General features: G+C 40.8%; 3 protein-coding genes across 3 annotated transcripts; 1 reads left to right on the top strand and 2 right to left on the bottom strand.

Annotated features, from left to right (window-relative positions):
* Positions 1–2,712: 2,712 nt before the first annotated feature.
* LOC112184749 lies at positions 2,713–4,731 on the bottom strand. Its single transcript, XM_024322990.1, has 3 exons — positions 4,074–4,731; positions 3,307–3,974; positions 2,713–3,243 (listed from the first exon to the last, which is right to left on the bottom strand). Exons 1-3 carry the CDS (start codon positions 4,729–4,731, stop codon positions 2,713–2,715), a joined length of 1,857 nt encoding a protein of 618 aa, XP_024178758.1.
* Positions 4,732–11,172: 6,441 nt separating this feature from the next.
* Positions 11,173–15,687, bottom strand: LOC112189906. The gene is made up of 13 exons (XM_024329289.2): positions 15,062–15,687; positions 14,797–14,943; positions 14,480–14,692; positions 14,321–14,410; positions 14,119–14,235; positions 13,605–13,874; positions 13,222–13,378; positions 13,034–13,111; positions 12,709–12,809; positions 12,439–12,609; positions 12,237–12,311; positions 11,911–12,018; positions 11,173–11,616 (listed from the first exon to the last, which is right to left on the bottom strand). The coding sequence occupies exons 1-13, from the start codon at positions 15,461–15,463 to the stop codon at positions 11,284–11,286; spliced, it is 2,262 nt and encodes a 753-aa protein (XP_024185057.1). The 5' UTR covers positions 15,464–15,687; the 3' UTR covers positions 11,173–11,283.
* Positions 15,688–21,004: 5,317 nt separating this feature from the next.
* On the top strand, positions 21,005–24,761 carry LOC112190369 (proteasome subunit alpha type-6). Its single transcript, XM_024329805.2, has 9 exons — positions 21,005–21,189; positions 21,621–21,715; positions 21,804–21,885; positions 22,025–22,121; positions 22,853–22,911; positions 23,046–23,128; positions 23,507–23,602; positions 23,857–23,916; positions 24,366–24,761. Exons 1-9 carry the CDS (start codon positions 21,114–21,116, stop codon positions 24,456–24,458), a joined length of 741 nt encoding a protein of 246 aa, XP_024185573.1. The 5' UTR covers positions 21,005–21,113; the 3' UTR covers positions 24,459–24,761.
* Positions 24,762–25,114: the final 353 nt, after the last annotated feature.

Below are 25,114 nucleotides of genomic sequence, written 5' to 3'. Positions count from 1 at the left end.
GGTATCCCCAACCTACCGAAACGAGGTCCAATCTCTTGTAGGCAAGGTGGCCGCCCTATCAAGATTCATCTCCAGGCTGACGGACAAGTGTACCCCTTTCTTCAAACTGCTAAAGACCCAACACGTCGAGGTGATAGCCTGGACAGCGGAGCACGAGGCTGCTTTCCTTGGCTTGAAGTCGTACCTGTCACATGTACCTCTACTCTACAAACCTGTTCCCGGAGAAATGCTCTACGTATATGTGGCAGCATCGGCAACTGCTGTGAGCTCAGTCCTAATTAGGAAGGACTCCGATTGCGAGTACCCAGTGTATTACGCTGGGAAAGGTTACACTGGTGCAGAGTCCAAGTACCCGGACATTGAAAGAGTAGCATTGGCCCTCCTAGTATCAGCCCGGAAGCTCAGACATTACTTCCAAGCACATTCTATCACCGTTTTCGTTAATCACCCATTAAGGCAGGTTTTGCAGAAACCAGAGACATCGGGCAGGTTAATTAAATGGGTCATCGAGCTTGGGGAATTCGATATCAAGTACCTACCCCGGACAGCCATCAAAGGCCAGGCAGCGGCCGATTTTATTTCTGAATCAATCCCTTCCCATGACCCAAACAAGGAACCACCTGAACCGCTAGCCTCGGATCCACCTCCGCCAAACACTTGGCGATTATACGTGGACGAATCATCCAACAAGAAAACTAGCGGAGCCGGCATCCTACTCATTAGCCCGGACGAGCAAGTCTACGAGTACGCCCTCAAATTTGCCTTCAAAGCATCCAATAATACCGCAGAATACGAGGCACTCATAGCCGGTCTGCAAATCGCCCGGGAACTAGGGGTCCAACACCTCCATATCTTCAGTGATTCCCAGTTGGTCGTAAACCAGGTCAGCGGTAACTTCGAGGCAAAGGAGCCCCACATGTCCTCCTACTAGGCCTTGGCCCGGGCTTTAGTTCAGAGTTCACCTCCTACATTTTTACCCAAATACCAAGGGCAGAAAACGACAAGGCAGACGCTCTTGCTAAGCTCGCATCAACTTCTCCAAACCCTACCTATGGGACCACTAAAGTCGAAATACTCGCGGGACCTAGCACTTCCAAAACGGTGTCAGAAATATTTTCGGTGGATCACAAAGCTTCATGGATGGACCCAATTTTGAAATACATGGTTGATGGCCTAGCACCGGATGATAAGGTCGAGGCCAGAAGACTGCAGCTAAGGTCAGCTCGATACACGATCATGAATGGCAAACTCTACAGAAGAGGACATTGCTTTCCCAACCTGAAGTGTGTGACACCGGAGGAAGGTCACAAAATAATGACGGACATTCACGCTGGTGTATGTGGTAACCATGCCGGAGCTCGATCTCTCGCACACAAGACCCTAAGGGCAGGATATTTCTGGCCAACCATGTCGGCCCTGGCTCAAACTATATCTAGTTCTTGCCACAAATGCCAAATGTACACAAATATCCCACGAGCACCGCCCATCGCCCTTTCCATCCTCCTTGCACCATGGCCGTTCTGTCAGTGGGGTTTGGACCTGATTGGTAAACTTCCCACGGCAGTGGGACAGTTCAAATACGCCATCGTTGCCGTGGACTACCAAACAAAGTGCGTAGAGGCAGAACCTCTCGTCGCCATCACCACGGAAAAAGTCAAGAACTTCCTATGGAAGAACATCTACTGCAGGTTTGGAGTCCCGGATACCATAGTCACGGACAATGGTACCCAGTTTGACAATGATGAGTTAAGGGCTTACACACAGAACCTCGGCACTAAGATCCACTATGCTTCCCCGGCTCACCCCCAGACAAACTGTCAGGTCGAAGCTGTCAACAAGATAATCAAGAAAATACTGAAAAAGAAGCTTGACGAAGCCAAGGGTCTTTGGGCCGCTAAGCTCCCGGAAGTGTTGTGGGCTATCAGAACCACGACAACCGAGGCCACGGGCGAGACCCCTTTCTGCATGGCTTTTGGATCAGAAGCAATACTCCCTATTGAAACACAAATCCAGAGTCCCCGGATCGAATACTTCGATGCGGGTACCAACTCAGATGGCCTACACCTCGATGTTGATTTACTCGAGGAACGAAGAGAAGTGGCACATATGCATAACTTGGCAAACAAGCGGAGGATAGCTCGTTACTACGATGCCAAGGTACAGTCCCGAACATTAAAATTGGGGGACTGGGTCATGAAGCAAGTCTTCCCAGAACCCCGGGGACTGGATCCATCCTAGACAGGGCCTTACGAGATCATTGAAGAAGTAGGTCCCACAACCTTTTTCATCCGGGATATGAACGGGGTCGTTTCCAGGCATCCATGGAATACCCAGCGCCTGCGGTACTCTTACAAGTAGCTTCGGGAGCATCTTGTCCTAGCTTTTGCTTTTTGGACATACAGCTATGACAAGCTACCCATCGGGTACTCATTCTGTATTTAACCACCGTGTGGTATTTCAATGGAAAAATGAATTATTCAGACCATTTCTAGCATTTTTTTTACCTACCCCGGACATTCCCGGACATAGCTATTGTCAGTTACTTTATTCCGGTAATAAGTGATGCAAACAAATGCTCAAAGGTACGAAAAGCCTAGAAATTTTAATTCCTTTCTAATTCCCATTCAAATCAAGGATGTTCCCATTCACAAAAAGTCGGGACTACCAGACAAAATTAGACAATAGTTCAAAAAAGAAATAAAAATAAAAATTTTACAACTGATCTCCATCGGTACTCTGGGACCCACCGGCACCGGACTTGGCCGCCTCCTCCCGCTCCTTCTTCCTTTTCTCCAGGAGACCCCGCCTAAATTTGGCTTCATCTAAGTACCCGGCCGCCACCCACTCCTTAAGCTTCATGATGACAGCCTTATCTTGGGCAGCAGCCAGCATCGAGATAAGCTCATCCGAGGACTTGTACTCCTCCACGGCCTCGTGCCTCTCCGGGGGAAGGCGATCCTCCAGAGAGTCTGCCTTCTCCTTCCATGAGACGGCAGACTCTGCAGCCTTTTTCTCGGAGTCCCGGGCGTTCTTTACCTCCTCCCGCGCCTCAGTAACCTCACCCTCAAGCTCCGCAATCCGCTGCTTAGAGGCGGCCATCTCAGCCCTCAATGAGTCCCACTCCTTCTCCAGCTTGGCCTTCTCGCCATGAAGATACTTCACCTGCCCAGAGAGATTGCTAACCTCCTCCTTCAGATGAGTATCTTCCTCGCTGGCGTCGATGGCGTACACATTGAAGAGTGCCTGCAGATACACCGATTAAAACGTATAACAAAAAAGGTATAGAGAAAATAAAACAAGACATGCCTGCATCATTGATTCCCGGGCGAGACGGCGATTCTCCTGGGGGGTATTATCTTTGGCTCGAACCCGGTCGAGGTCAATATCCTTCAGATCCCCAAGCATGGACCGCACGAACTTTTCATCGGCAACCCCGTATTCATTCAGCAGCTGCTTGATGGGCTTCTTGGGGATTACCGGAACGGCGGGAGATAACAGGCCAAGAGAAGGCGAAAGCCCTGATCCCGGGTGACCTTTCTTCTGCCTCTTCGCACCAGTACCCTGGACATCCCGGCCAGTGTATGTCACCTCCTTATCAGTTCGATGCTTGTGCTTCTGGGATCTCTTCTTCTCACCGGGGAGTAACGCCTCATCGCTCCCAGTGGAACGAGAGGAAATAGGCACTGAGGCCGGTACTTTTCCCACCCCGGTGTCATCTATCGTAATGACATCGGCCATAGAGGGCTGCACGGCGTGGGTCACAGGAGCGTCGGGATCAGGTTCACCATATCCCTCATCGGTTATCTCCAAAAGGGTCTCTTCGATAGACCGACTCGTGCCTTTCGACCCTAGGTCGACGTTGATGTGCAGGGCATCTTCTCCCTGGCTCATCAGCATGTCTATCAGTTGAGCATCATCCATCCTGTCCTCTTCCTTGCCTTTCCGGGGTTTCCTCTTCGGGGCTTTCACTGCAACTAGTTCAAAGATTTGTCGAAAGTAAGAAGGACGAGCGGGAAAAAAAAAAAAAAAAAAAAAAACTACTACATATACGTATAGTATAATAAGTCCCTTACCGGGGAGCCACCCTAACCCTAGCCTAAAAAGTATAGAGTGCCGGATGAACCTAGAGCTCCTCTCTTTCTCTGACCACACGGCATATACTCGGGCTATCCTCTTCTTTTCTACTTCGGATAGCGTATAGGACTGGTCCCCGATAGCTTGGAAAGTACCAGTCAGCTGCCACTTCTTATTTTTTATCTGCCACCGCCCACCAGCTAGGAACACTTTGTTCCTCCACCTTTTGCTCATCAAGGTAGGCATATCGGTAACTAGCGGCTCGTAATCCCTAGCGGCAAAGGTCACTGTACCCGCACAAGACTGCTTCCTAGAGTACAGTACCCGGTGTACCGCGCGGAACTCATTTATGGAAGGCCACCCTTGCTGGCACAGGTCCCACATGGCCATCATACTATATATTTGGCGAACGGCATTCGGGGTTAGCTGCCCCGGTGACAGGTTCAGCATCCGCAGCAGATACTGTAGGCACCGGGGCAGGGGTAGCGATAACCCTTGGTGGAGCTGATTCTCGTGCAGCGCCACCCACCCCGGGGCAGGATTCGCGGCCATCTCCCCATCCCTAAGAGGCCTAAGCTCTACTGCGTCCGGTATCCCCACTTCAGCCGCATGTCTACGATCTCCTTCATCGTCATGCTTCTCCCAGGTTCGTCGCATACGGTCCCGTCCGCAAGTGTGTACCTCAGCTTCGGAATGCCCTCTGGAATGGCCACTGTAACTACCGGGGCCTCCGCAGATCCACCCTCGCTCTCACCCTCATCGGACTCCCCACTACTCTCCAAGAACACCCCAGTCGAGGACCCGTGTTCTCCGCTAGTTGGTCTAACCGGCCTAGGTACCGGTCGATGTCCATTTCAGCTCGCCTGGCAGAAGACTGGTACGACGATCCCGTATCCCCACCCCTGGCTTCTGATTCCATCCTAACTACAGTACCGGGGACCTCAAATCTTGCTATATCTGGAACCAGAAGCACAAGGGTTAGCCTATCCAAAACCGAGAAATTCATCCCAAAACCCAGAAATTCAAAGGAAAACCCAGAAATTCATCCCAAAACTCAGAAATTTATCCCAAAACCCAAAACCCACAAAATGAAGCAAACCCAAATAATCTAAAACAACACAACAATGACACTGGCATTGCCCGTTTCTATATTTATGCAAACAAGAGCAACACAAACACAAACACAAACACAAAACAGAAAACTGCCTTGGCAGTAACAGAAGCAGACCTAGCAAGAAAATAGGTAAAATCCACAGGCAGAGAGAGATCTAACCTTTTCCTCGGCAGACGATCGATCTCACTCCACAGGCACTCACAATTCTCCCTTGGTACAGTCAGTTTCCCTCTTAAATTCAATCTCCAATGCATCAGGACCGTCGAAACCGAAACGACCTCTGCCATAGGATCGCTACACGTGTCCCACGCGTTCTCCCATTTCTCGAAGCCTCGGCAGAAGAAGGGACGGGCATTTATTGCACAGCCTAGTCTGCCACGTGGTCGACATGCAACGCCTACCCCATCGGGTACCAGAGATTCAAAGTATCTACCCCATCGGGTATCGGAGCCAAGCTCTCTCCACCCCATTGGGTACCAGAGGCTCAAATCTTCTACCCCATCGGGTATCGGAGCCAAGCTCTCTCCACCCCATTGGGTACCGGAGGCTCAAAACTTCTACCCCATCGGGTATCGGAGCCAAGATCTCTCCACCCATTGGGTACCGGAGGCTCAAATCTTCTACCCCATCGGGTATCGGAGCCAAGCTCTCTCCACCCCATTGGGTACCGGAGGCTCAAATCTTCTACCCCATCGGGTATCGGAGCCAAGCTCTCTCCACCCCATTGGGTACCGGAGGCTCAAAACTTCTACCCCATCGGGTATCTGAGCTAAGCTCTCTCCACCCCATTGGGTACCGGAGGCTCAAATCTTCTACCCCATCGGGTATCGGAGCCAAGCTCTCTCCACCCCATTGGGTACCGGAGGCTCAAATCTTCTACCCCATCGGGTATCGGAGCCAAGCTCTCTCTACCCCATTGGGTACCGGAGGCTCAAATTCTCCATCCCATCCAGTCCCAAGCACAACCTCATTGTCCCATGAAAGTGGCTTACCTACAGCGTAGCCCGCTCAAGATTTCTCTTTTGAGGGAACTTGGGGGACTACCTATAGGCACACTAGTTCCAAACCTTGAGACTAAAATAATAAGTCCCCACCCAAGAAACATCTTGAACGGGAACTTGGGGGACTTGTACATACTAGGGAGTCTCAACTAGGTTTAGCACTAGCCCCTGAGCCCCATCGGTACTCCCAGGTACTACGCCATGGGCCTGGTTCACACCCCACTATGGCGGGCTTCACATAAGATGCCACCCTGGGCACCCAGGGCCCGGGGCAAGGTCAGCACAGCCCATCTATCTTTACAAATACAAGACTGGTATGGCATCAGAAGAACCTGTGTCCCAGATCGAGGATAGGGGAGACTCCCTTCCCACGCTTGAATATAAAGATTATAGCACAACCACCTTTAGGAGGTAAGAACTCCTTGATCCACGATTTATTCTACACAACTATTAGTTTCTCACTCAGGCATCGGAGAGGTATAGACCGTCCGGTACGGTTTATTCCTCTAACGTTGTGTCCTTGATACAGGATTTAGGAGCCGATCGGTGCCCCAGGAGGTATAGCATTCTATGTGAGGTACCCAGAGAAAGCCACCAGAAACATATATATACACACAAACACACACACACACACACACACTCAACGTAAGAGACGCCGCTACTCACTCCACTTAATTGATGTATTTTGTTGTTGATTAATGGATGAGTTGTGAGTAGTTTATTTAAGAAGCTAGGGTTTGAACTCTGATATGAATTTAATATAATAAATATGTTTTGATTTAATGGTTTTCAATTTTATGTTTGGCATATGTTCTATTCTGTAATATTTGGCTTAGATGCATTATTAGGAACTTAATTAACTCTTGAATGTGTAAATGAGCATGTCTAGAACAAATTAGGAGACCTAATCAGTTCTCTAATTTATGGCTAGGACACTTGTTTAGAACATAGTTAGTTACAATATCAATTTCGATTGCCGTATTGGCTAGCTTGGGAGCCTTGATTCTAGAACTCGTCTTCTTTTAGTGCAACTAGAGGCCCTAACAAGGCTCTAAATTGTCCTAATTGAGTTTATACGACCCTTGATCCGGAGTAGGAATACCCTTTAAGGAATCTAATGACCTATGAGCCTTGAAAAGCCTTGGGTACGGTTCTTGATGCCATTATGAATTGTTTGACCATTGTCGGAATATATTTTGTGCATTAAATTTGGTTAGGAATATACCCTAGTGACCTAATTTCTATTTCTTTATTAGTTTCTATTATCTTTATTTTTAGTAACAATTTTAATTTTCAATTGTCAATTTTATTTTTCACAATCAAAATCAATTTTTACAAACCACTTTCATTGTTCATACCACTTGGTTGTGAGCTTCTACATTCACTTGTGGCTCTCTTGACCCATTTTAGGCTTGGTTGTTCCTAGCCGGGTATGTAAATAGTTTAGTACTATTTTTCTAGGTTTATTTGTTAGGGAAAATGTTCATTTACCCAAATTTGAGTTACAATAACCCCACTTAAGCAAATATCTTATAATATTGCCCACTTACCCAATAGTTTACATATATTTTGCCCTAATACTCAATTAAGTATTTTTTTATTACTTTTTATTTATTTTTAGGACAATTTTGCCCCCTCCTTGTCACCTAGAGAGAGAAGTCATCGGAGACCTTGCTGAACTTCTGTGATCGGTGCCGGACTCTGGTGACCGGCTGTCAGCCGTAGACTCCGGTGATTGGAATCTGGCAATTGGTAACGGGAATCCGGCCATCGGACCCATGATTGGATTCCAGCGTCCCATTTTATTGCCCCCTAGTAATACCCAATAATCATATTATTGCCCCCCAATACTCTTTTTATTGTCTCTCAATAATCATATTATTGTCCCCTAATAATCATATTATTGCCCTCCAGTGAATTGTATAAACTCCCAAAACCAAAATGAATATACTACAGGCACAATTGATCAATTTATATGTTCAATTAATTCTACATGTTCACTCCACGTGTTATCATAAGCTTAACTCTATTATCAAAAGGTCTTTCTAAATGTACCCAGCTAAATTCTCTAAAATACCCTCATCTTACAAAACGTTCAAGTCTCTCTGCCTTCAATTTATCCTCCAATGCTTCTGTTCTCTATCATTTTCAGCTCTGAGAAAAACAGAAAAAGAGAAGAAAAGGTCCATAATGTAATGAAAAGCTCAAAATTTCATGTACACTCACATTGGAATATGTTCACTGGGGTTAACAGAAAGGAACTATCACACACACAGAGAGAGAGAGAGAGAGAGAGAGAGAGAGAGAGAGAGAGAGAGCTTACAAGCTTCTTTTTTTGCAACTGCCCAAGAAATCCATGCTGATTCATTGCCCGAAATACTAGAAAGTCTGCCCTTCCCACATATTGCCTAAAATAATATAATAACTCGGAATAATCAGTAAACTCAGAGACAAACACCTCGACTGGATGATATATATAGATAAAATACAAGAGGCAAAGTTTCACTGAACCAAAATTACTTACTTGTTATTCATGTGATCCTGAGATATGAGCCTGACTATTTGCATTGTCGGTGGCTAGTTTGCCGCAAGCCTGAGGAGTGCAAAGACATATGTCAACTAAAATAGCTAAGATGCCCTAAATATGTTATTGGCATAGCACTAAGGACATTTAATATAGGGCCAGCATACTACGTTACTTGAGAAAACACATTCACCATATCTTTCAACTTCTCCAGTGTCCTCAAGAAGAAGTGCTTCCTTATTGCTTTCATATTCAGCTGTTGTGGTTTCCATCGGATCACTGCTACCATTGCCATTTACAGTATGAATTTGATCGGCCATCACCAATTGTTTTCCCCAGTAATCATCAACTTTATCCATGCCTTTATATGTAGCAAAATAATCCCAAGGACTTGGTAGATATGACGTCATATCATCAAACAATTTCCATTTGTAACATCGTGCGTTGCCCTTATCCAATGATTTATTGTTTTCCTCTGAACATCAAAGTTGTTTAGAATTAAGTTATTCAATTCATATAAAACTACGAGAAGTATATTACTGAGGAATATAACTTCCAAATCCTCTTCCCTTGGCCATCTGTAATTCTCTTCTATTGGTGGTTCTTATTCAATTTCAGAAGTTCCCAGAAAACACACCCAGCAACATCTTCCTCTCTTCTATTGGTGGTTCTTCTTTGCTGGGTACAAGATAAGGGCAGTTTGGGAAATTAGGTGGCTTAATTAAAAATGTTTATAAATATTTATAAACAAATAAATTTGCTGGGTACATTTAGAAAGACTTTTATCAAATTAACCATCAAGTGTTCATCCAACCATCAGTTTCAAATTTTTTTTTTCCTTCCATTCTCGGAGCTCACAGTTTACAAAAAAATAATAATAATAATAATAATTTGGCCACCCAGAAAATGCTCTGGGCACCAAATCGGAGCAAACCATGAAGGCATGAAGCCTTCCACTCCCCCTCGGCCGAGACTTCATCTCTACAAATCCTTCCAACTGCCACCTCCTCCTCGTCGCTGGCAACCGCCAGGGACACATTGCCCTCCTTGACCTCTACCACAAGTCCTCGTCCTCTGGTTGGACACTGACACCATCAACAACTCCTGCCTCGCCGTCCAGGACCTCTGCTCGGTCTAGCCCCAACCTGAATCCTACCTCCTCGCCGCCATCTCCTGACTCTCCTTCCTCTACACCCCAACACGTCGTCCAAATCCAATTACGAGAGCAACGTCGGCGACGAAGCCGCATATGATGGCTGCCTAGGGCTCGATGATGGAGTAGTCGGCCGTGATGGCCGAGAAGCCGCCAAGGAAGTTGTTGCTAGATCGACGACGCTGGTTTGGGTGAGAGAGAGAGAGAGAGAGAGAGAGAGAGAGAGAGAGAGAGAGAGAGAGAGAGAGAGAGAGAGAGAGAGAGAGAGAGAGAGAGAGAGAGAGAGAGAGAGAGAGAGAGAGGAGTGTCTTTTGCTAAATTAAAAGGGTAAATCTGTAATTAATGTTTAAATTGAGTAAATGAGATTAAAAACTTCTTAGTGGAGTAAGTGGATAATTTTTAAGCTCAAATTGTGTAAATGGTTAATATCCCTATTTGTTAATTGTTGGTGACTTAGTAATCAGCATAACCAAGGATTAGAGTTAGTTTTTCAATCCCGGTGGTACGATAATTTCGGGTCCAAATATTTCCCCTTTCTTTGATGACCGTGCTCTTATTGCGCGTAAGTTGCATTTAAAAACCAAATCAGAAACCAAGAGTGAAACTGCTTGCAGCTGCTGTATCTCTGGTTAATCGAAGACCGGATGGTCTGATGCATGAAGTTGTAACGAGAGAATCTGCAGCTCGATCGATCAAACATAACTAGATAGAGGAGTGGTCGAGATGGATGGGCTTTTGCAAGTCACGTGGCGTGCAAAGATAGCGGCCAACAAAATGATGAGCAGATACGAGACAATCAGAAACCAAGAGTGAAACTGCTTGCAGCTGCTGTATCTCTGGTTAATCGAAGACCGGATGGTCTGATGCATGAAGTTGTAACGAGAGAATCTGCAGCTCGATCGATCAAACATAACTAGATAGAGGAGTGGTCAAGATGGATGGGCTTTTGCAAGTCACGTGGCGTGCAAAGATAGCGGCCAACAAAATGATGAGCAGATACGAGACCGAACCAACGCTTGGACACACACAAGCTTGCATTGAAAAACGAGCTAATTGCAGGGAAGTCGACATGGACTTTCAACCAACAATAACTTAGGTAGATCATCAAAGTTATTGAGATTCATATTATTGTTGTACAAGTTTGAATCTGATGATCAATTGACGTCCTCCTCCTGCGGATGATTGTTAGGATCTCTCTCTCTGTGACAGTACGTCTTCTTATAAATTACTTTGGAAACAAGTTAACTAGCTAGAACTGTACCAAATGGAAAAGGAAAACTAGAGACGATGGAGAAAACTCTTAACATTTGAGTAGTTAATCACTTAATACCATTATCTATATTCCAAATACAACACATGCTATACACAAAGCATAAGGATTATTGTGCTTCAGCATTCACTCAGTGTTACCATTACATCAGGAAAATAGTTCAAAGCAACAATTTAAGCACTCACAACAACAAAGGGCAGCGCAGAGTTGTGTGAGAAAAATTGCGCACTGGTTATTAACGTGGGTACAAGTCCTAATGAAACACATGCAACAGATGCGATCAAGTAGTCTAGTACAGCAGGTGGAAGCAGCCTTAACCAAGACTCCTGCAACATCAGAAGGCTTTGCTTCTTCGCTAGCGGGTGCTTTATTCTCGACTGTTGCAGCCAGGTTACCAAAGCCAACACCCAGGCTTCCAAGGATTATATCCTTCTGGCTATTTGACTCCGACTTGGTCCGCTGAATAACTTTTTTGTAGACCTAATAGGGATGATAAACGGAATTTACGCTCTTTGTTGCTAAGAAGTTAGAGATTACATAGATGTGCACAAGTATCATGCAGCGACTTATTAACAATCAATCCACCACAATTATCTATTGTAAAGACTAATATATTAACAATCAATCAATCATATAGCAACTTATTTCATTTATGCTAGTACAAAATATCAACGTGCTTTTATACTCTCCAAAAAATTATGGTTGGTGTGGAGCAGAAGCTTGCTAGGTGTCAAGTGTCTTAACAAAACATTGACAGGGCTTTTAGATGCATACCTCTTGTGTCCGAGTTAATTCCAGTGCTTTATTTCCTTTATCAGTCTGCTTCAGAGTCATGCTAGTGTACTCAGATGGGACCCCGGTTAGATTGCTCATTTTAGAGACCTACATATCGTAGCAGGTTGGTCAGCAATTCTAGTTGACGTAAATTTAATACATAAATCATGATTTGAGTAGGAATATATGTATCTCCATTTTGCCACCCATATACTAAGGAATGTATCTACCAGTAAGGGATCTTGATATTTTGAAAGGTTGTTGAAGCATGTTCAGTAATAACAAGAATATGGAATTCAATCTACAGAAATAAGTAACAAATTAACCTTCTCTTCAAGCTCTTTACTTCCCAACAACCATGCATGAGCTGTACGCATGTCAATATGCCTTTTCGCAAGCACCTGTTCAGGTTACAGGTTAGTTTGATACTTCCAAATGTGCGTGCAGTACTAAATTAACTGCATACGTTACAAAAAATGTTCAATTTAGTCTTCTATATGACATTAACACATCAGATTTGTTCAGTACCCGATCAAGTGGGAAATCCTTAGATCTCTGCACTTTCAAGTCTATGGCAAAGTTGCTCATATCAGCCAAGGTACCGCTAACTTTAACGGAGGGAGGAAAGCTTCCCTCATATCTGCCAGATATGATCAATGGACTTCCAGATGAAAGATCCAGTATATTAGATGGAAACAGCTGCGAGGAACAGGAGATGATAATGTACCACTACACAGTTAATACTGGAAAGGCAGACATGGAAAATAACATTTCAGTAAAGGCACAATGCCAGCATACCTCAAGCGAATCGAGATGTTCAAAAGCGTCCACGGTTATATTGGCAAGAGTCACTGATGATGCCCTTGTGAATAGCCTTTGCACTCTATAGTCAATTGACTCTGAAAAGGTCCGATCCAGGCATATATATATAAGAATAAATCCCTAATTTCATAGCTTCCACTAGATATGCAGATTGCAAGCAACTTCTTTTAAAGTTAATCATCCTCTATTAGACTACATAACTATATCCGGCCACTTGGACCAAGACATAACTTTTACTTGTTTTTCATACCATCAAACACAATATTAGAATGATGACATAAGAAAGGGGAGAGAAACAGACCTCCATCATAAGCAGCATCATAATACCCCCTGCCAATTTGTGCTAGCATTTGCAGGAAGTAATGATTACAATATAAACCTGGCCAAGATATGTTAGAAATGTTCACATACTGATTTAATAAAAAATCGTTATAAGATTTATCAATATTGCAAAAGTTATCTAAGAAACTAAGGGAACAAAACCCTTACCTATGCCAAAAGTAGATATTCGAGGACATATTGAGCCCCCACTTGTCAGATATCCTTTCATCATATTGCAAATATCTCTTTCATCTTCGACGGCCCCATCAGTAATGAGGAAAATGAAAGGAATTGTCTCAGCAGTTTTGGCCAACAACTTCATAGCCTGAAATAGAGATATAATGTCAGATACTCATAGAAGAGTGTATATGCTGTTGAACATTAGAACGTACAGTGAGTGCAAAGAAGATACATAATTGATTAATATAGTTAATCAAGCTCCGTGTTAGCAGATACACCGATCAGAGAAAATTAACATTTTTAAATCGATGAGACAGAAGAAATACAAGGAATATGCGGTCATTAGGAGATGTGCTCAACATATACTGTACCTGTCTTAGGGGAAGTAACATATTTGTACCACCATCTGCAATAAGTTCAGCGCTAACCCAATTCTTAGCTTTCAGTAATGCTTCATTTGTTGCTAACTCCATTGATGATGAGAATACGTGAACCTCTCCATTGAAAGCTATTATGTTGAAAGTATCTTCCCGGTTGAGATTAGAAAGCGATGCCAGTACTGCACTCTTTGCATTCTCAAGAGGGTCTCCCGCCATACTTGCACTTATATCAATGATAAATATAACTTCCTTTTTGAAAACCTTGCAAAATTCAATAATAAAAGTCATAATTCAATACTCATTTACGAAAAGCTGCTGTTTAAGAATGGAAAGATTGGCAAGAATGGCAAACGGAAGTAGCAAATTTTCAACCTTCTATGAGTGATATTGCCTACAAACCCTGAATGCAATCCAATTTCCTCCCCACTAACCTCCCTATGACATTGTTAGGAATTTCTCCTTCAAATTAGAAAAAGAAATAGGTAGTGTATTAGTGATAACAAACCTTCCAAGTCTGGCTATTCCTGGGGATCAAATAGAAGCAGAACATCTCTCTGTCATCAAAATCACGAAGAGTTGGAGATTGCAAGAACACACCACCATATACATCCTTTGTGTTAACCTGTAAGTATCAAAGGCAAGCTCCACAATATCATGACCACTCCATGAGACCCTTCCATAACACAAGCATTAGTACAAAGTCTTACGGTAAATGAAAAGCTGAAGTCTGTACTTGACCATGCTGCTACCTGTGCTTCATATGAGAAGCTCAATCTACCGCTTTGGCGCCTGACCACCTGGGAAAAGCCATGAATCATTATCGAGTGTCGCAAACTAAACGTGAACTTAAGAGAAACCCGGTTTACCTTAAGAGGATGGCTTGTAGTTTGGCATAAAACTTCTGCTTCAGCACCCATATTCACACTAAACGAAATCTTCTCCCCTTTCATAATTTTATTCCCAACAGGATTAACATATGCTGGAAAATTAAAAGGCACAGTGAGGCAGAACTTTCCATCGTGATATAACAATTTCTGAGACCATCTGATTTTCAGCGAAATGAAAGAGCCTCCTTCAACCTGAAATGTTTCACATGTTTAATAAACTTCAAAACTTACAAGTTACAACATAGAATGGAAAAATTGAAATGACTATTAATTAGTTGCATTAGGTGATAATTAACCTGTGGGACTTTGAAGGTGTATATGTGACGTTTCAGAAAGTACGCGTCTTTGGCTACTTTCCGACTATCCGGCTGGCCTTCTGTGGTGATCAGTTGAGTCCGATACGAACTTCCGGCGACATCAACCTCTACACCTAGAAGTGAACCCTGTTAGCACATCATGTTTTTTCTTGAGAATTAAAATAATAATTGCCTCAAAAGTCAAAATCCACAATTATGCAAAATAAGCGTGCCAACTTTGCAATTAATCAAAATTATAACTAACCTTCTCGCCCATCGGCACCGCCACGCGGCAATCGCACTTTTTTCCGGTGGAAATACAATGCACGCGCCAATTTCCGGTGACCGTCACAAACGCAGTGTCCAGATAGCTCTCAATCTCCAAAGCCACGCCGTGCATATGCAGAGGTATCAACGCCGGCGGCTCGCACCGGCCGTAGACGTACGGCTGGTAGCTCGGAATGTCCGGATTGTCCACGATTTCCGGGTCGGACACCGCCGCGTACACCATCGGAGCCTCCGGTAAGTAGTACCCCTGCTCCGACGGCCTCGACCTGGACGACGACCTCGACATCGCCGACGTAGCCGGAGCCGCCTCCTTGCCGTAGAGTATCCGCTTGGAGAGCCCCAGGCCGTACTCGACGCAGCTGGAGAATTGACCGGCCATGTCGCCGGAAAAGTTTCTCCGGCGAAGGTGGTGATCTGTACGTAGAGAGAGAGAGAGAGAGAGAGAGAGAGAGAGAGAGATGTGAACTGTCAGAAGATTACAGGAGGAAAGAGAGAGAGAGAGAGAGAGAGAGAGAGAGAGAGAGCTTTTTAATAAGTGAACTGTTTTTTGGGGTTTTGACGAACAGTTTCAGGAGATGAGAGAGTGACGAAGTGAAGGTGAAGGTGAAGACGAAGAGAGCATGGTGGAGGGAAAGGTTAATTTATTTTCATAATTATGAGTTTTTTTAATTTAATAATTAATGGCCTAATGGCCTGTTACTAATTGGCGCGTGGAGGCGGGTTAGTGTTGGGAATCTTCTGGAGCTAAAGCAGAACTTTTTGACCGGATTTCACGTTTATATCGAGTACGAGTTCTGTTGCAATAATTTTAACCAGACTCCTACTCATGTCCCTCTAGTGTTTGGAATATGGTTATTTTGGGGTAACTGAGCAAAGGAAACTTAAATCTAATTGTTAAAATAAGTATTTTTAACTTGAATTTGTTTTCTCATGTTGAAAAAACTCCAAGTTGTTTTTCGATAGACTGGTTTTTTATGTTTTATAGTTAAAAAAAAAAAAAAACTCGAACTATGTTAAAATTTCTTAGTCAATGATTATGGACTGAAATTAAAACGACCATTTGTATTAAATCTATCATCAAAATAAGTGTAGCCAGCCAGCCAACAAATGCAAATTGCGGAATATTTTGGTGGGGGCTTTGATCTTGAATTGTTATTAAAGGAGTGATTATGATAAACGAGCTGTTGTCTTTTAAAAAGTTGTAAAGCAAGAGTCAAACTCGGGAATGTGCAACTTGTTGTATTGTATATATATACGATCATAACATGTAAGATGATGACTCATATGAGATACTTGACATTATTAAAAGGGGGTTGAGACTTGAGAGTGCAATTGGATGGAGCTTCGTTGCCAAATATGGAAGGGAAGAATGTTTCAATAGGAGTTCAATGATAGAGTGGAAGGGAAGAATTAATCGGATACTTGTCTTTGATTCTATTATCATCGATATATATATATATTCTAGGGTTGTTTTGCCCTTGGACTCTCGCTAAGAACATGAAACAAGCATCCAATTTGTATAAAATGTGAATTTAAGATCGACCAATTCATGTGAATCTAGTAATGGAAGAATATGAAAATATATTGTAATGGAGTTTATACAGGTTTGGATCTCTCAAATCATTGTCAGTGTTAGTAAATTTTAATTATTTTATCATGATATCAGAGCATATTAGTCACGTGTAACATCTCACATGCATGGTTTAAAAAATTGCTACACGTGCTACATGTCACCCAATATAATTTTTTCATATGTATAGCTTAAAGAATAGCCACATGTGTGGAGACGTGTTGAAGATGTGAATCCCACGTTGAAAAATTATGATTTTGCAATATAGTTTATAAAGATTTGAGGCTCTCTAATCATGTCAATCGATTTTAGTTGTAAGACTAAGATTTACTTTTTCACAATAGGGGTGACTACCGCACCTAAGCGACAGGTCTCCAACGAATCAAATTTAACTACGTTGTATTATCTTTTTTAACAAAGATTGTTGGAATACTATCCAACCAATGTCATAGCTAATTATGGAAAATGACTCCTCATTATATCGTTTTCTAATTTTCTTTTGGAAAAGTTAAGTGGAGCATTGGTAGTTAGTAGTGTGTTTCAACTTTCAAGCTTTCAACGTGAAAAATATGTTTTCAAAGGAAAAATATTGTTTGTCAGCCACGTTTACATAAATAAACGGCTACTAATAATCTGGTCTCACAGTGACGATGATGGTCCTCTACAACAATTATCCCAAGTCTCTATTCAAAATTTCTTTCAACTCCTATTTTCCTTTTTCGTTTTCCCATTCTCTTTAAAGTCACATTTGTTCCTATCGGTCCGGTCCACTTTTTTTACTAATTAATAATGGAGAACGGAAAAATGGATGCTGTTTACATTATGTGAGGAAGCTAGGGCTGTAGGAGTGAAATTGATCATCCACCTAGAGTTAACATTTTATATAATCAATAATGTTTACATAGTCAGTAATTGATTAAGAAAATAATACTCAAGCATATTTGAATGTAAATTTAACGGTGAAAATATATATTTTTAGCTGATTTGTTTTGTTTATCAACCCTGAATTTACATCTATATACGGTTGAAAATAATTTATTTGATCAGTTACTAACCAAGTGAACACAAAATGTTCTCATACTTTAGTAATAACAAATTATAGATAAATTAAAGCCACTCTTGTATCTTTTTAAGCCAACATATATTTTTCTCGTCATTCGGCCAATTAGACACCAAAGGAAAAACATAAATATAGATGCAGAAATGTAGAGACAAAGAGAGATAATCTTCTCTAAATATGAGTTAAAAATTAGATCCAAAGCTATAAAGTATGTAGAATCTAATAGCGTAAGGGTCTAAAAGAAAACAGAAAAATTTAGGAAAGAGCTTTTATTTTTTGTGCAATGTCCCACGTCTACTTTAAATGTGTGTTGTTAATTATCAGATAATAATTTTAAAATAAATACTTTCATCCCAATTCATTTTTTTCTCAAAAAAAAAGAAAAAGATATTGCATTATTGATCTACGAAAAGGTAAAAGATACTTGATGATTGAGTGCGAGACATTTATAAAATTTGCTCTTTGCGGTTTTGGTATTGGAAGGATAGTAGTTCATCTTTTTGTTGCTTTCTGGTTTCTAGTCTCTGGTAGGGTAAATCCTTCTAGTTATGGCCTGCGAAGATCAAGGTTTCTAGTGGGGGCTGTGAGAGCTTTCTCTCATTTTCTGTTTCGAATTGATTGGAATCGACTATGTTCAGAATTGGGACCGACAAACTACTCCGATCATCAACCCAAAGGGACCATTTCATTTAAGCCTCCATGCCAACACCAATGACATTTCACCAACCATAATTTATAACTACTATTGCTATCATAGAATGGATTTGATTTGAACACGAGGGGCCAAACTATTCCCAAAAGTATAAGCAACCTTTGATCCACATTCAAAACGCCTCGTCTCTTGGCTTCTAGTTTATCACAATCAACAATTAAGATGCTCAAGATTGAGCTTCAGTCTATCAGTTTCACTGTTGATGGGCGAGTATGAGATATCATAAGCTTCTTGTTTTGTCATTGCTCATGTAATTAAGCAACTCCTTTGTGATTGTGAAAAATAACTTGCACCGAAATTTCTATTCTTAATGTTGGCACCGTTAGATACTATGAGCAAATGCATTTCATGGTAGCGTTTTTCTTTTCAGCTGAAACTTCATTATTCATAGTTTTTTTTAATTATCAAAAAGAAAATTTGTACTTAGTTTTATTTTTTTAGAGAAGCCAACGAATGACCGACTCATTATTTTTATCCGAATTTATTAGATAGTAGAAAAGACATCTTATAGTTTATCTCTTCACGAATTCACTTAATTCCATAGATACTAGTTTTCTACTCACATGCAGACAAAATTTTTATAATTATTATATTAAGAAAAAAAATAGAAGTTATTTGAAAAAAAAAAGTAGGAAGTTATCTGAAATTGTGGGTGGTTATTCCACACATAGGTAGTTTTTTTTTTGTTTTTTTTAATATTTTTTTTTATTTTTTTTTTTACATATATAGAGTGCACATAGGTAGTTAACTATCTGAAAATTATTTATTTTATTTTATACATAATTTTTAATTTTGCTATTTACCATACTACCACTCAATTATTCAAAATTATCTAAAATTAATATAAGGTCTAAGGATTTTATTGTCTTTTCACACTAACTTTGGCTAACAAATTCTTTTTTTTTTTTAATCAAGGAAAAATATATTCATCGCAAGCCAGAATAGGCCGTTACATACCATTCCGCTATCGTTAAATATAGACAAACAAAAACCTAGTGGTACGTACATATAGTCCTACTCACTATACATTTAAATACGTAGCGGTAGTGGGGACTCTCATTTGATACTAGTTCAGAGGCGCTAAAGATATATAGAGTGCACGCCAATCTCTTCTCTTAATAATAGTAAGTATAGATAAACAAATATCTTATGTATCATTTTTTAATGAGTAATTTTATAAATATATATATAGTACATATTATACTATTATTGAACATTTATGTGCTTTATCAATGGTAGTCTATTCACTACATATAGTGTCTATCCCAATAATGGAGCTTCTTCTATTAATACTGTGGTCCTTATAGGGGCTCATCTCCAAGAGGTAAGACCCAAGACTTAATGTCCATTCGTCTGTTTATTGTATTTTTTATATCCTTATTAATACAATAAGCGTTATTAACCGGCACTGAGGAACTAATCTCACATGCAAAACAAGCTTTTTGATTCACAAAAATAAAGTATTATAACTTAATTCGAACAATTTCTTTATTTTTCAGCAACAATATCGTAGAGAGGGCTTGATTGACAACATAGTTCATTTCACAAAAATGAACCTAGGAATTTATGGATCATACTAGGGGACAGTAGCTTAAATTTTAATATTTGTATAATTTCATGTATGTAACTCATAAGAATTAGGTTGAATTAGTCAATACGAATTAGGTCAGTTATCGACTATCAAGGGGCTCACCTTCATTTACTGCCTCACGATGCTTTTTTCATAATTGGTACTTGACCGCATTATCAATCCCAACCTTTAACTGAAATCTTAAAAGTCTAAAACAGGAACTTCAGTACGTGACTTTAAATGTTGACCACACCAAGTTGGTTTGCTTTAAAGGTCCAAAAGATGACTCAGAGTACCGATGTGCACTTGCACCGACACGAATGAATGACTGGATAACATTAAATACATATTTTGGTTATTAAAAAAATATTGACTACAAATATCAATGGTTGAGATTATTTAATAAATGCTGCGTTACTTCTATTGCAGGTGCATAGAGAAAATTCCATGAAAGCCCGACCTAACTCCGTAAGAACCAGTGTCTTAGAACCGGCAACCCCTTAAACCATTTGGACATAGATCCACAGTGGTCCCTATAACATCGAGAGCAGCTATAACATCGAGAGCAGAAGTGACAGTGGATCCAAGAAGTCCAGGTCAAAATGACGCAAGCATCCAAATGAGCCATAGGCTCTCACAATGAACAGACCATCCACAATCAACAATTCAACATAGAAACAAAACATAGCTTTCTCGAAAACCCTTACAACGTGGTGGGGCAACAACATCACACGCACACCAGTGACACCACCACCTCTCCTCTCCCTATCAGAGCAAAACCATCCCCAACATTATGAACACATAGTCTAGGTGGGCCGCAGCCCAACCCGGGTTTAAATGGGTTCCTTCAAAATACCTATTTATGGTGGACTCCCTCGGGAGGTAGCCCAAACACATAAACAACCCGAAAGCCCAACCCGAGCTGTAGCGCAAACGATGTCGTATCGGTGAGTAAGTTTCAACTCGGAACTAACTTGAGAAAAAAGCATACTTTTGCTTTGCTTATTAAATCTCTCTCTGAACCCAGAAGACCACTATAGTCTGATACAGAAACCCAAAGCCCTAAAGCAGATAGAAAGAAGAAGAAGAAGAAGAAGCGGAAGCTCAGAAATCGAATATGAGTCGTGGTAGTGGTGGAGGATACGACCGTCATATCACGATCTTCTCACCCGAAGGTCGTCTTTTCCAAGTCGGTATGTGATTCTAATTCCCACTACCTCCGTTTTATATTTCTCAAATCTAAACCTAGGGTTAGTGCTTGGGAGTGATCAATTTTAGGTCTTTCTGCTTTTCGTTGCTTATTTGGGTCACGGAGATTGAAACCCATTAATTAATTTATTTATTTTTTTGGTTTGATGATGAAATCTGAGGAAAAGAGGGAAAACGACGATGAACAAGATGAAATCTTTGAGTGCTTAATTTGTTTGGCATTGGTTTCAGCTTGATTTTTGAACTTGATTCATTTGGTTGGGTGTTAAAGTTTGAGGAAAGAAGAAAAAGAAATACAAATTTGGTTCCAAGATCCAAAATGAACTTTGTGTGTGTAAAATAGAATGTGATTGTGAGTTAATAATGGTTAGCGTATAACGGTTTCTGAGATGGTTTGTTTTTGATGTATGAATAGAATATGCGTTTAAGGCTGTCAAGTCTGCTGGGATTACCTCCATTGGTGTCCGAGGGAAGGATTCAGTATGTGTTGTGACTCAGAAGAAAGTCCCGGTGAGTATTAGCGGTTCATATTTCTGAGGCTTTATTTGACCGTGGGTCGAATATGTGCAGTGTTGTAACTGTTATGAAATTTATGCAGGACAAACTTTTGGATCAGACGAGTGTAACCCATCTTTTTCCCATTACTAAGTTCCTAGGGTTGCTGGCTACTGGCATGACAGGTTTCTTTTTTGGCCCTCCTGAGAAGCTTTTTGGACGAATTTGTGGTTTTGACTTCTTACATATACAGATATATGCTCAAGTACTTCTGTTGTTTAAAAGCTCACGTTTGGTTCATCCTCTTGGCATGTTGTTTTCTAGCTGATGCAAGGACTCTGGTATCACAAGCAAGGAATGAAGCAGCTGACTTCCGATTCAAAAATGGATATGAGATGCCTGTAGATGTATTGGCGAACTGGTAAGTAGTTGAACTGGTTATGCCATATAATGCTAAAATGGAATTGAACTTTTAGATACAGTTTAAATTGCCATATTTTTGTAATCTTTCACCTAACGAGTCCAAAAGTTCAAAAGTGATTTTCCCCCCATTCCCTCAAGTGGTTAAATAGAATCCACAAATGGGTGCCACGCTCCCATGGAATCTGGACTTGCCTTTGCTGTTGGTTATTGTTTCTTTTCCTCTATGTTAGTATTCTACATCGTTTTTCTTTCCCTCAACGTTACCTAGTTTCTTTTTCCTGGTAGATGCGGTATTTCTCTAGATTTAGATAATAGAAGGTATGGTGTGGGTTTCATGGTAAAGGTGATGTTGAGTAAGTTTTCTGGTTAAGCTTTAGAATTCAAGGGATTTAGGTGTGCTACTTCATAATATCAGGACCAGCACTGAGAATCTCAGACAATTACTGTAGTACTAGTTCCAGATCATGCACTCTGAACGTGTCAAAATAACCCACATCACAAATGTTTTAACCTCTTAAATATGTACGGCAAGTCAGAATTCAGGTATTGTGAACCTGGCCAGCTTGTGGTTCCTGGGTAGCCACAGGACAGCTGACAATAAATCCTTTTACTTGCTACCCGTTTCCATAATAATTCCAAATTTATAATACTATAATCATCATGATAGTTTACTCTTCATAATTTCTAGGCCATCTCATGATCATCCACTGATATCATTTGTATGTACAGGATTGCAAACAAATCACAAGTCTATACTCAACATGCTTATATGAGACCACTGGGAGTAGGTTTGTTTCTTGTTCTCTTCTTTTGGTTCTGTATTTTCTTCCTCTCTCCATCCTCTCGCTATAGATTTATTAGTTGTCTGTTTTTTTTTTTCACTGATAGTATCTGTTTTCTTCCATGTTATGCTTTCTTGAAGTTGCTATGGTGTTGGGTGTTGATGAAGAGACCGGACCTCAACTCTATAAGTGTGACCCAGCTGGTCATTACTTTGGTCATAAGGTACATCCAATGTTATTTTGTAACTTGATCTGGAGAACAAAGTATGTGAAAAATTAATGATAAATGCCATCAGAACCTTCCTACACTTGTCCAGAGTTTCTTCTCTGCAACAACCCCTTTTGGGCTATTCATTCATGACACTTTGGTGTTGTGTTCTTTATTCGCTATCATTGTGTATCTTTCCCATTTTTAAAAGACAATTTGAGCTTAACTTGCATCATTACACAACTTTGCTCGTGTTGGCAGAAGATTGGAACATTGATCTTGAGACATTACTGTTTTTGTAGTTTCATGGATAAATTTATCTCTTCTATTTCTTATCTGGAGGAGTAGTATGTCCGCTTTAGTTCTCAACTGATAAATAATTGTGTATCTCAGGCCACAAGTGCTGGATTGAAAGAACAAGAGGCAATTAATTTCTTAGAGAAGAAAATGAAGAATGACCCTTCCTTTACATACGAGGAGACTGTGCAGGTAGAAGTTACTTATCCTTTTATCTATTTATTGTTTTGACAGTATCACGGGCTCACTTTTTTGAACATGAAAAATAACATTTTTTTTGTGTGAATTACTTTATTTTGTAAATAGAAATATGCTATTCTGCAAAACTTAAATAAAAATTTCTTTCTCTGAGATTTTGGCTGTGGTTTTTACTAAGTGATACTTGACAAGGCAATGTCAATATGTATGATTCTTTCTCTGACCTTCCATAATGCTTTCATTGTTAGACTGCCATTTCTGCGCTGCAATCAGTTCTGCAAGAGGATTTTAAGGCCACGGAAATTGAGGTACTGGAGCCCCTTCATTAAATTTGAGTGCTGTTTATTTATGTGATCTACAAATATGGAGGCATTATTTTCTTGCATGGGGATCAGGAGTGCTTTATCACACAGTTTCTGAAGAGCAAAGTCAAATATTTTGATAGATATCTACAGCACTCTTCAGTCTTGCATTTAGTAGGAAAGCACATAACACGTATTGTATCCATAAGTTTATTCTCCCATACTTGAGATTCTGTTCTGTTCAATCATATATTGATAGTGGTGAAAAAGGAAAATAAAAAACCTTTTGTGTTGATATAACTTTTGTGCGGTTAGCTTCTACTAGACATGCTTTATGTTCATCTCAGTGATATAACTTTTTGGACATGCTTTATGTGCCAAAATCCCTTGCAGTTGGACATGTTTTATTGACAGCAATAATGTATTATGTTAATGTGTAATGTCTTTTCTTTTAGGTTGGAGTGGTGAGAAAGGAGAATCCCGTTTTTAGAGTGTTGCCCACTGAAGAGATTGATGAGCACTTGACTGCCATAAGTGAGAGAGATTGATTCCTGGACAACGGTTATTCAATATGATACGATGCTGGATGCTTTTCTCTCCCTCCCCCTGGGAATATCATATGCCTATTTTAATCATTAAACAATTGCTTTAGCAATTTGCCTGGGATGCTTAATTCACCTTCTGTAACTTTTATTAGCTGAAATTTCTACAGTTGAACTGCTGTGCTGCCTTGTATTCTCAGGATTTTCAGCCATTTCCATGTTCGATTTGAATTTTCTATTTCAAATCACAATGTATCTGTTTCCATATTTCGTATTTGGGTGGAAGTGGAACAAGTCAAGACACCTCAAGTTCTTGTTTTTTTTCTTTGGATGCATATCTTCCCTCGACAGGTATCCATTGACCAAAAATCCGAAAAGGTAATGCGAAAATTATGGGCACCAGGTTTCCCCCATAGGTTTTGAATAAACGTCCTATCTGTTCAAGAGAGCTGAAAGATTTTAGTTTAGGTGAGATATATTCAACAGTTCCAGATAACAGAACACTAATGGCCCAGGTTAAATTGTTATTACATCAAGTTAAATTACATTTAATAAATCCTAAAAAAAAACAAATTAGATGATGAAACTGAAGTAAAATGTAACTGGATTCATTCGGAAGTAGAGTTTTTTGTTTAGTAGAGGATGGATCTGATCGGCCATAA

The sequence above is a fragment of the Rosa chinensis genome, chromosome 2 (assembly GCF_002994745.2).
Source record: "Rosa chinensis cultivar Old Blush chromosome 2, RchiOBHm-V2, whole genome shotgun sequence".
Classification (NCBI taxonomy): Eukaryota; Viridiplantae; Streptophyta; class Magnoliopsida; order Rosales; family Rosaceae; genus Rosa; species Rosa chinensis.
The sequence above is the reverse complement of the archived record's forward strand: the minus strand, read 5'-3'. Positions and strand labels throughout refer to the sequence as shown.

What these genes read in the sequence shown, in the direction of transcription:
- LOC112184749 (XM_024322990.1), bottom strand. Translation starts at nt 4,731, where the DNA reads ATGCGACGAACCTGGGAGAAGCATGACGATGAAGGAGATCGTAGACAT. An exon ending in AGGGTTAGGGTGGCTCCCCG is followed by an intron (nt 3,975 to 4,073) that starts GTAAGGGACTTA and finishes TCTTTGAACTAG; the next exon opens with TTGCAGTGAAAGCCCCGAAG. An exon ending in CCCGGGAATCAATGATGCAG is followed by an intron (nt 3,244 to 3,306) that starts GCATGTCTTGTT and finishes GTGTATCTGCAG; the next exon opens with GCACTCTTCAATGTGTACGC.
- LOC112189906 (XM_024329289.2), bottom strand. Translation starts at nt 15,463, where the DNA reads ATGGCCGGTCAATTCTCCAGCTGCGTCGAGTACGGCCTGGGGCTCTCC. An exon ending in CGGTGCCGATGGGCGAGAAG is followed by an intron (nt 14,944 to 15,061) that starts GTTAGTTATAAT and finishes ATGTGCTAACAG; the next exon opens with GGTTCACTTCTAGGTGTAGA. An exon ending in GTAAAGAGCTTGAAGAGAAG is followed by an intron (nt 12,019 to 12,236) that starts GTTAATTTGTTA and finishes TACGATATGTAG; the next exon opens with GTCTCTAAAATGAGCAATCT.
- LOC112190369 (XM_024329805.2), top strand. Translation starts at nt 21,114, where the DNA reads ATGAGTCGTGGTAGTGGTGGAGGATACGACCGTCATATCACGATCTTC. An exon ending in TATGAGACCACTGGGAGTAG is followed by an intron (nt 22,912 to 23,045) that starts GTTTGTTTCTTG and finishes GCTTTCTTGAAG; the next exon opens with TTGCTATGGTGTTGGGTGTT. An exon ending in CATACGAGGAGACTGTGCAG is followed by an intron (nt 23,603 to 23,856) that starts GTAGAAGTTACT and finishes TTTCATTGTTAG; the next exon opens with ACTGCCATTTCTGCGCTGCA.